Source organism: Eufriesea mexicana, unplaced genomic scaffold (assembly GCF_001483705.2).
Source record: "Eufriesea mexicana isolate 0111107269 unplaced genomic scaffold, ASM148370v2 scaffold107, whole genome shotgun sequence".
Lineage (NCBI taxonomy): Eukaryota > Metazoa > Arthropoda > Insecta > Hymenoptera > Apidae > Eufriesea > Eufriesea mexicana.
Window position 1 is genome coordinate 1,888,691 of NW_016908335.1, and position 10,355 is coordinate 1,899,045.

General features: G+C 48.4%; 2 protein-coding genes across 4 annotated transcripts in view; both read left to right on the plus strand.

Annotated features, from left to right (window-relative positions):
* LOC108555368 (otopetrin-2) overlaps positions 1 to 5,054 on the plus strand; it is an 11,459-nt gene extending 6,405 nt beyond the window's left edge. For all 3 annotated transcript variants that reach the window (XM_017910995.1, XM_017910996.1, XM_017910998.1), the window contains 3 exons: positions 1,948 to 2,113; positions 2,236 to 2,521; positions 2,613 to 5,054. In XM_017910995.1, the coding sequence (XP_017766484.1) occupies positions 1,948 to 2,113; positions 2,236 to 2,521; positions 2,613 to 3,318 (1,158 nt within the window). In that variant the 3' untranslated portion in view covers positions 3,319 to 5,054. The remainder of the gene's footprint in view (positions 1 to 1,947; positions 2,114 to 2,235; positions 2,522 to 2,612) is intronic.
* Positions 5,055 to 6,725: 1,671 nt separating this feature from the next.
* LOC108555371 (otopetrin-2) lies at positions 6,726 to 10,073 on the plus strand. The gene is made up of 3 exons (XM_017911001.1): positions 6,726 to 7,132; positions 7,255 to 7,540; positions 7,632 to 10,073. The coding sequence occupies exons 1-3, from the start codon at positions 6,970 to 6,972 to the stop codon at positions 8,335 to 8,337; spliced, it is 1,155 nt and encodes a 384-aa protein (XP_017766490.1). The 5' UTR covers positions 6,726 to 6,969; the 3' UTR covers positions 8,338 to 10,073.
* Positions 10,074 to 10,355: the final 282 nt, after the last annotated feature.

A 10,355-nucleotide genomic window follows, 5' to 3' on the forward strand; every position in this document is an offset into this window, starting at 1 on the left:
CATTCCTGTATTCAAAGGTATTGAAGTTAGGTCAGGTACAGATTAAGATTCTGTCAGAATAAAGGAATTCTTGTATTCAAAGGTATTGAAGTTAGGCCAGGTATAGATTAATATCCTGTCAGAATAAAGGAATTTTTGTATTCAAAAGTATTGAAATTAGGCCAGGTTCGGGTTAATATCTTGTCAGAATAAAGGAATTCTTGTATTCAAAGGTATCAAAGTTAAGCCACATACAGGTCATGAGCCTGTTAGAATAAAAGATTTCTTATATTCAAAGGTATTGAAGTTAGGCCAGGTACAGATTAAGATCCTGTCGGCATAAAGAAATTTTTGTATTCAAAGGTATTGAAGTTAGGCTACGTTCAGGTCAATATCCTGATAGAATAAAGGAATTCTTGAATTCAAAAATATCAAAGTTAAACAATATTTAGGTCAAGATTCTGTAAGAATAAAAGAATTCTTGTATTCAGAGGTATTGAAGTTAGGCCACGTACAGATTAAAATCCTGTCAGAATAAAGGAATTTTTGTATTCAATGGCACTGAAGTTAGGCCACATTCAGGTCAAGATTCTATCAGAATAAAGGAATTCTTGTATTCAGAGGTATTGAAGCTAGGCCACGTACAGATTAAAATCCTGTCAGAATAAAGGAATTTTTGTATTCAATGGCACTGAAGTTAGGCCACATTCAGGTCAAGATTCTATCGGAATAAAGGAATTCTTGTATTCAATGGCATTGAAGTTAGGCCACGTACAGATTAAAATCCTGTCAGAATAAAGAAATTTTTGTATTCAAAGGTATCGAAGTTAGGCCGCATTCAAGTCAAGATCATGTTAGAATGAAGGAATTCTTGTATTCAAAGGTATCGAAGTTAGACCAGGTTCAGGTTAAAATCCTGTCAGAATAAAGGAATTTTTGTATTCAAAGGTATTGAAATAATTGAGCACTGTTTTAGACTACGACATTATTCAACTTGCTTAGAATATGGTTTTCGATAGACTGTCAAGACTCGATCGACTGAGCCGATACTTTCTTTCGTCTTTCCGCCGATGAGATTAAATCTTTTGGAAAAATGCACCTTAGCTTGCACTCTCTTCAGACCCAGAAAATCTATACACCGCGTGTATATACATGTAACAATTATATAGGTTTAATTCTTAGAAGTCAGGTTGAGCACATAAATGTTGAGATGCGGTACCAAACCGCGAACCCTAGAGCAGCCATTATGGTGCATGTGAGAGAAGCCAGGTGGACGAAAATAGCGAAGCTGCGTTGCAGTAAACGTATGGAAGTTTAGGGATCTGTGGAAGTCCTTCGGAAGAGACAAGGGAACGGCGGCGATTCGGTTGGTCGTTTTTCACGCAGAAGATGTTGCGTAAAAGGGGACGGTTAAGTGAAAATCACGGGGAGAGTGGATGCTCAGTAGGTGAAGGGGCTAAAAATAACGGTGGCATGGATGGTGCAGAGATCGGTGCGCGGCACGTAATGAAAGAGCGAAAGCGTCGATGCAAAACGAGAAGCTCGGCTGGAAAGGTTAATGAAACGGAAGGGTGAACAACCCTGAAACTAATACTGGAACACGAGTCGTCCGTCGAGCTACCCTGGCCAGCTTTGCTCTTTCCTTTGCCCCGCGACAGATGAATATCTCTCGCCGCACTCGACCGCTTTTGATTAAAACTTCCCGTTGAAGGATTCTCGATCGGGAATCCCGGCAGCTCGCCGATCGTTTAACGTCCTCTAAATATGACTTCGACCTCTGGCTCCCGGCCCCCGGAGAGATCCGTTCGAACGATTATCAAATTATTCTGCACCGACGTCTGATCGATCGCTGGCATTCCCTGGTCACGCTTCGAGGGCCATTTCTCTTTCCTCCGTTCCTCTGCACCAACCACTCTCTTTCCTTTCCCCGAATCTCTCGCAGACTTTAATCTCCGTTCTCTTTGACAGCAAATGAAAGTTTACCGTCATCGGGTGGTCGCGCGTTTCGGGCTGATGCACATGATCGGTACGAATCTGTCGGTCTGGCTGAACGTCCTTGTACAGGAAACGAAACACGAGATATTGACGTTCTACAACCCGGAGAACAACACGCTGAAGATCTCCCACAGATTAGGTAGGAGTCGCAGGTTGCATGCACACGTAGCCGCTAGTATCTAGATAATCACGCCGTCTCACGAGCATAACGAAGCTCGGATGAACGAGGTCGAACGGAGATTGAAGTTGAAACGAAATTAGGTGCGAAGAGCAATCTTAACCTCGGGGGACATAATCATTACCACCACGGCGAACACTTGAGGCTCCCGAGGGGCCTGAAAGGTCCGCATCACATGTACGAGTGCCGACGAACGAACATAATGGGATCGTTAGTCCAGGACGCCAGCCCGTTCCTCTTCCCTTGCACCATCGAGTACAGCTTGATCTGCGCCGCGATACTCTACGTCATGTGGAAGAACATATCCAAGGCTGCGTTCTCCCAGCCCAAGACGCCGCCGGGATCGCGACACCAGGCTCACGCCTACAGGTAAATCGTAGGGGATCCGCGAGTAAGATCGAAATTATCCAATACCGATCTACGATTATTCACCAATTTTAACCTCGCTTCGTTTCTTCAGGAGATCGCCACATCACTACAGCGTGGACTGCGCCCGCGCTCACAAAGGTCTGTTCGTGGGCATCCTGATCCTGGTGCTAACCATCATATCCCTGATCCTGTTCTTCGTGCTGATATCGCGTCCAGAATTAGTCAGCTTCGCCGTGACAGAAGTGAACGTCTGCGAGCTCACCCTCTACGGCATGTCAACGATGGCCACGCTGATAGGGATGTTCCAGATGCGGAAGCTGCGTTACGACGGCAACAGGAACCTAGAATTGGACAACATCCTGCTGGTAGCCGCGCAAACGGGAATGTTCATCTACTCGACGTTCACGATCATCGGTGCCCAGTTTACCCTGGCCAAGCACACGGTCCTGGTGCTGGTCACAGCCCTGGCCAGCGTGCTGCAGACCACCTTTCAGACCATCTTCATCCTAGACGCGTCCAGGCGATCGGTCGCCACGGCGAAGCAGATCAGAAGGAAACCGGGCAGAGAGATCGTGACGTTCCTGTTGGTCACGAATCTAGCCATGTGGGCGATCAACACCTTGGAGAAGTCGCGAGCAGAGTCGCACCCTGTGCAGCTGCACTTCTACGGCCTGTGGGCATGGACGATCATCACGCACGTCTCGATGCCCCTGGCGATCTTCTACAGGTTCCACAGCACCGTTTGCCTATGCGAGGTCTGGAAAAGAGCGTACAAGGTGAAACCTACCTACATGTGACGCAAGGGGTCCCGTGAGGTCGTGCACAAGACCGTGGCTCCTCAGCGACCGAAAACCCTGCCGGCCAGGCTGGACGCCATCGCGGAGAACGATCCTGTTTACTTCATGTAATCGCAGCGGTTCTTCTCGCTACCATAGCCGATGGCTGATGGTCCACGTCCTTTCGTCTCTTCTTCGTCGCATCCCGCACACCCGAGGTCTTGCAAGGCTGCTGAAACGATTTAAGCGCACCGGTGTTCACGAATCGGTTGCACGGCAGGCGTTGTTCCAGGTCGATCAACGGCGCGATTCGACGCGGGTGAAGCGTACGATGGGGCCCAGCGAATCGCAGAGGAGACGTGGTCGGCGTTTGTTTTCGGATCGTCGAGGGGTTGCGTTAATTCGTCAGCGTTTAGATAGTCGTAAGCTTTCGTCGAATCGTCCTCGCGTCACGAACACGATCCCGATACGCGATGTATATACACAGTTGGTCCGTGAAAGGATTCGAGAATGGACCGCGATCGAGCGCGCGTGCACCTCGAGGCCTTTCGCGAGCGAGGGTAGCAACGGAGGCAGCGAACGGAAAGAGGAAAGAACGTGGAGGAGGCACGATTAACGACGCACAATTTTTACCGAGGTTAGACGTAGACGATTAGTCGCTTAGAATCGTCGAAGCAACGGTTGTTCCTTCGATTCTCCCGGGAACAATATGATTTCTGTTCGATATGTAAGCGTTAAGGCGATTTTCTACTGATCAAAATGGCGAATGAGAGGAAGAGTGCGTGCATGCGAGAGAGTCGGAGAGAGGGTTCCCTTCCTCCTTCCTCGAATCGCGAACGTTTGTAAGACTGAAATCTAAGCAACCATTAGGACGATGGTTATGGTGATAGAAGAACGATTCCGTTTCTCACGCAAGTCGACCAAGGAATAATCCGCGTTTACCCAGTGAACCCCTGATCGATCTGTCCTTCGATGTTACTCGAATACTCTCACGGACATCCGTCTTCCACGTAGTACAAAACTGCAACTTAACGTAGCGTCTCTCGTGTCCAAGTAGATAATTCAAAAGATAATTGAAAGAGGAATGAAGACGAAGGAAGGAAAAATAGGAGGAAATCTATCGATCGTGAGAAACAGATTAACCCGATTGCGAAACCCTGACAAGGGTGGTCAGATTTTTATAGATCCCGAATAGATTTTTATATTGTTATTACGTAGACTCGTTCTCGTTGTACTAAATCACTTTACTCGACAAAACGTAAACGCGAAGTCGGTAAGCTATTCCGCGAAAGCGCGACGCGTCGTATGACTCGGTACGATGACATGTCTCTGTAGGTATAGTCTGTTTCTCGCGATTCTGCCAACGTCTGGCGATCGATCGATCGTTCGCATTTCGAGCATGCAGGCAGCCAACGGTTATCCTTACACACGTCCACTAGAATCACATCGAAATTACGAATTTTTAACGGTTCCTCGCGGGGCGTTGCATGTTAGCCGCGAATCTAAATTCGAAATATCGGAGCGAAGCGGGAATGGGAGAGATCAGTTTTAAAGATAGCACCGAGTCGATGCTTCGTGCGTTATTTCCAGCCGTTTCCATACACCATAAGCACCAGCAGATGCGTTTACCACGAGTGTCCGGAAAGGATCGTACGAACGGTGACAATAATGCAAAAGCAGACTCCCATAGGTTCAGAGAGACGATAGGGGATGATTTAAAAATAAAGAAAAAATTTAAAGAGAAGAGAGAGAGAGAGAGAGAGAGAGAGGTATAAGGAGAGATAGGAAGATAACGTTCGAAGGAGGAACAGAGTACAATGGCGAATCATATCATTAAGCCTTAATCCGTCGAGTGTGCTGTCCAAGCTGCGAATAATTAGAAGGAAGAACAAAATGGACGAACGAAGGGGGATGAAATAATCGCGATCGATTGCAACCTCGAAGGAATACGCCGGGACGAGCTGGTCGAGTGTGTTTCGTACAATTTCTGCTCAACAGACGGTCGCTTGGATGAGATCGATCCGTCGACAGTGCGAATCGAATCGGGTCGTACCCTGATCGACCGGTATGCGATACTATTGTTCTGCGAGAATGCGCCTGTATGACTGTTTTCCGCGTGTTGTGTGCGACCGCTGCGTAGCGATATGTGCGTGTCCATCGGGAGCAAATCGAATGGTCAGGAGAGAGGAAGAGCGAACAAGAGAGTGATCGAGAGAGAGAGAGAGAGAGAGAGAGGATGGGAACGAAAGAGCATCGAAAGGGTAAAAGCATTTTCAGTAGAGACACTTTTTCTTCTAGTTCACGCGCGTTTCACGAGATAGACGCTTTTCTTCTTCGTCGATAACGATCACGTTCAGCGATACCGCGAGTCTAGGCTGCATAGTTGAACCGGTTGATTCTTTTGTAAGATGTAAATTCGATTGCGAGGCGGCTGTAAATACGGGATTGAGAGCAAAGGGAACGCAAGATGGATAAAGCGAAGGGAAAAGGGAAACAAGATATGGATCCTCTCGGTGTTTAGAGCTAGTTGTGTCGACATGTTTCTTCCTATATTATATATAATATATACACATATATATACAAATATAAATATATTTATTATTGCGTTGTTCACATCCTGCCAAAATAAAGGAATTCTTGTATTCAAAGGTATTGAAATAATTGAACACTGTTTTAGACTACGACTTTATTCAACTTGCTTAGAATATGGTTTTCGATAGACTGTCAAGACTCGATCGACTGAGCCGATACTTTCTTTCGTCTTTCCGCCGATGAGATTAAATCTTTTGGAAAAATGCACCTTAGCTTGCACTCTCTTCAGACCCAGAAAATCTATACACCGCGTGTATATACATGTAACAATTATATAGGTTTAATTCTTAGAAGTCAGGTTGAGCACATAAATGTTGAGATGCGGTACCAAACCGCGAACCCTAGAGCAGCCATTATGGTGCATGTGAGAGAAGCCAGGTGGACGAAAATAGCGAAGCTGCGTTGCAGTAAACGTATGGAAGTTTAGGGATCTGTGGAAGTCCTTCGGAAGAGACAAGGGAACGGCGGCGATTCGGTTGGTCGTTTTTCACGCAGAAGATGTTGCGTAAAAGGGGACGGTTAAGTGAAAATCACGGGGAGAGTGGATGCTCAGTAGGTGAAGGGGCTAAAAATAACGGTGGCATGGATGGTGCAGAGATCGGTGCGCGGCACGTAATGAAAGAGCGAAAGCGTCGATGCAAAACGAGAAGCTCGGCTGGAAAGGTTAATGAAACGGAAGGGTGAACAACCCTGAAACTAATACTGGAACACGAGTCGTCCGTCGAGCTACCCTGGCCAGCTTTGCTCTTTCCTTTGCCCCGCGACAGATGAATATCTCTCGCCGCACTCGACCGCTTTTGATTAAAACTTCCCGTTGAAGGATTCTCGATCGGGAATCCCGGCAGCTCGCCGATCGTTTAACGTCCTCTAAATATGACTTCGACCTCTGGCTCCCGGCCCCCGGAGAGATCCGTTCGAACGATTATCAAATTATTCTGCACCGACGTCTGATCGATCGCTGGCATTCCCTGGTCACGCTTCGAGGGCCATTTCTCTTTCCTCCGTTCCTCTGCACCAACCACTCTCTTTCCTTTCCCCGAATCTCTCGCAGACTTTAATCTCCGTTCTCTTTGACAGCAAATGAAAGTTTACCGTCATCGGGTGGTCGCGCGTTTCGGGCTGATGCACATGATCGGTACGAATCTGTCGGTCTGGCTGAACGTCCTTGTACAGGAAACGAAACACGAGATATTGACGTTCTACAACCCGGAGAACAACACGCTGAAGATCTCCCACAGATTAGGTAGGAGTCGCAGGTTGCATGCACACGTAGCCGCTAGTATCTAGATAATCACGCCGTCTCACGAGCATAACGAAGCTCGGATGAACGAGGTCGAACGGAGATTGAAGTTGAAACGAAATTAGGTGCGAAGAGCAATCTTAACCTCGGGGGACATAATCATTACCACCACGGCGAACACTTGAGGCTCCCGAGGGGCCTGAAAGGTCCGCATCACATGTACGAGTGCCGACGAACGAACATAATGGGATCGTTAGTCCAGGACGCCAGCCCGTTCCTCTTCCCTTGCACCATCGAGTACAGCTTGATCTGCGCCGCGATACTCTACGTCATGTGGAAGAACATATCCAAGGCTGCGTTCTCCCAGCCCAAGACGCCGCCGGGATCGCGACACCAGGCTCACGCCTACAGGTAAATCGTAGGGGATCCGCGAGTAAGATCGAAATTATCCAATACCGATCTACGATTATTCACCAATTTTAACCTCGCTTCGTTTCTTCAGGAGATCGCCACATCACTACAGCGTGGACTGCGCCCGCGCTCACAAAGGTCTGTTCGTGGGCATCCTGATCCTGGTGCTAACCATCATATCCCTGATCCTGTTCTTCGTGCTGATATCGCGTCCAGAATTAGTCAGCTTCGCCGTGACAGAAGTGAACGTCTGCGAGCTCACCCTCTACGGCATGTCAACGATGGCCACGCTGATAGGGATGTTCCAGATGCGGAAGCTGCGTTACGACGGCAACAGGAACCTAGAATTGGACAACATCCTGCTGGTAGCCGCGCAAACGGGAATGTTCATCTACTCGACGTTCACGATCATCGGTGCCCAGTTTACCCTGGCCAAGCACACGGTCCTGGTGCTGGTCACAGCCCTGGCCAGCGTGCTGCAGACCACCTTTCAGACCATCTTCATCCTAGACGCGTCCAGGCGATCGGTCGCCACGGCGAAGCAGATCAGAAGGAAACCGGGCAGAGAGATCGTGACGTTCCTGTTGGTCACGAATCTAGCCATGTGGGCGATCAACACCTTGGAGAAGTCGCGAGCAGAGTCGCACCCTGTGCAGCTGCACTTCTACGGCCTGTGGGCATGGACGATCATCACGCACGTCTCGATGCCCCTGGCGATCTTCTACAGGTTCCACAGCACCGTTTGCCTATGCGAGGTCTGGAAAAGAGCGTACAAGGTGAAACCTACCTACATGTGACGCAAGGGGTCCCGTGAGGTCGTGCACAAGACCGTGGCTCCTCAGCGACCGAAAACCCTGCCGGCCAGGCTGGACGCCATCGCGGAGAACGATCCTGTTTACTTCATGTAATCGCAGCGGTTCTTCTCGCTACCATAGCCGATGGCTGATGGTCCACGTCCTTTCGTCTCTTCTTCGTCGCATCCCGCACACCCGAGGTCTTGCAAGGCTGCTGAAACGATTTAAGCGCACCGGTGTTCACGAATCGGTTGCACGGCAGGCGTTGTTCCAGGTCGATCAACGGCGCGATTCGACGCGGGTGAAGCGTACGATGGGGCCCAGCGAATCGCAGAGGAGACGTGGTCGGCGTTTGTTTTCGGATCGTCGAGGGGTTGCGTTAATTCGTCAGCGTTTAGATAGTCGTAAGCTTTCGTCGAATCGTCCTCGCGTCACGAACACGATCCCGATACGCGATGTATATACACAGTTGGTCCGTGAAAGGATTCGAGAATGGACCGCGATCGAGCGCGCGTGCACCTCGAGGCCTTTCGCGAGCGAGGGTAGCAACGGAGGCAGCGAACGGAAAGAGGAAAGAACGTGGAGGAGGCACGATTAACGACGCACAATTTTTACCGAGGTTAGACGTAGACGATTAGTCGCTTAGAATCGTCGAAGCAACGGTTGTTCCTTCGATTCTCCCGGGAACAATATGATTTCTGTTCGATATGTAAGCGTTAAGGCGATTTTCTACTGATCAAAATGGCGAATGAGAGGAAGAGTGCGTGCATGCGAGAGAGTCGGAGAGAGGGTTCCCTTCCTCCTTCCTCGAATCGCGAACGTTTGTAAGACTGAAATCTAAGCAACCATTAGGACGATGGTTATGGTGATAGAAGAACGATTCCGTTTCTCACGCAAGTCGACCAAGGAATAATCCGCGTTTACCCAGTGAACCCCTGATCGATCTGTCCTTCGATGTTACTCGAATACTCTCACGGACATCCGTCTTCCACGTAGTACAAAACTGCAACTTAACGTAGCGTCTCTCGTGTCCAAGTAGATAATTCAAAAGATAATTGAAAGAGGAATGAAGACGAAGGAAGGAAAAATAGGAGGAAATCTATCGATCGTGAGAAACAGATTAACCCGATTGCGAAACCCTGACAAGGGTGGTCAGATTTTTATAGATCCCGAATAGATTTTTATATTGTTATTACGTAGACTCGTTCTCGTTGTACTAAATCACTTTACTCGACAAAACGTAAACGCGAAGTCGGTAAGCTATTCCGCGAAAGCGCGACGCGTCGTATGACTCGGTACGATGACATGTCTCTGTAGGTATAGTCTGTTTCTCGCGATTCTGCCAACGTCTGGCGATCGATCGATCGTTCGCATTTCGAGCATGCAGGCAGCCAACGGTTATCCTTACACACGTCCACTAGAATCACATCGAAATTACGAATTTTTAACGGTTCCTCGCGGGGCGTTGCATGTTAGCCGCGAATCTAAATTCGAAATATCGGAGCGAAGCGGGAATGGGAGAGATCAGTTTTAAAGATAGCACCGAGTCGATGCTTCGTGCGTTATTTCCAGCCGTTTCCATACACCATAAGCACCAGCAGATGCGTTTACCACGAGTGTCCGGAAAGGATCGTACGAACGGTGACAATAATGCAAAAGCAGACTCCCATAGGTTCAGAGAGACGATAGGGGATGATTTAAAAATAAAGAAAAAATTTAAAGAGAAGAGAGAGAGAGAGAGAGAGAGAGAGGTATAAGGAGAGATAGGAAGATAACGTTCGAAGGAGGAACAGAGTACAATGGCGAATCATATCATTAAGCCTTAATCCGTCGAGTGTGCTGTCCAAGCTGCGAATAATTAGAAGGAAGAACAAAATGGACGAACGAAGGGGGATGAAATAATCGCGATCGATTGCAACCTCGAAGGAATACGCCGGGACGAGCTGGTCGAGTGTGTTTCGTACAATTTCTGCTCAACAGACGGTCGCTTGGATGAGATCGATCCGTCGACAGTGCGAATC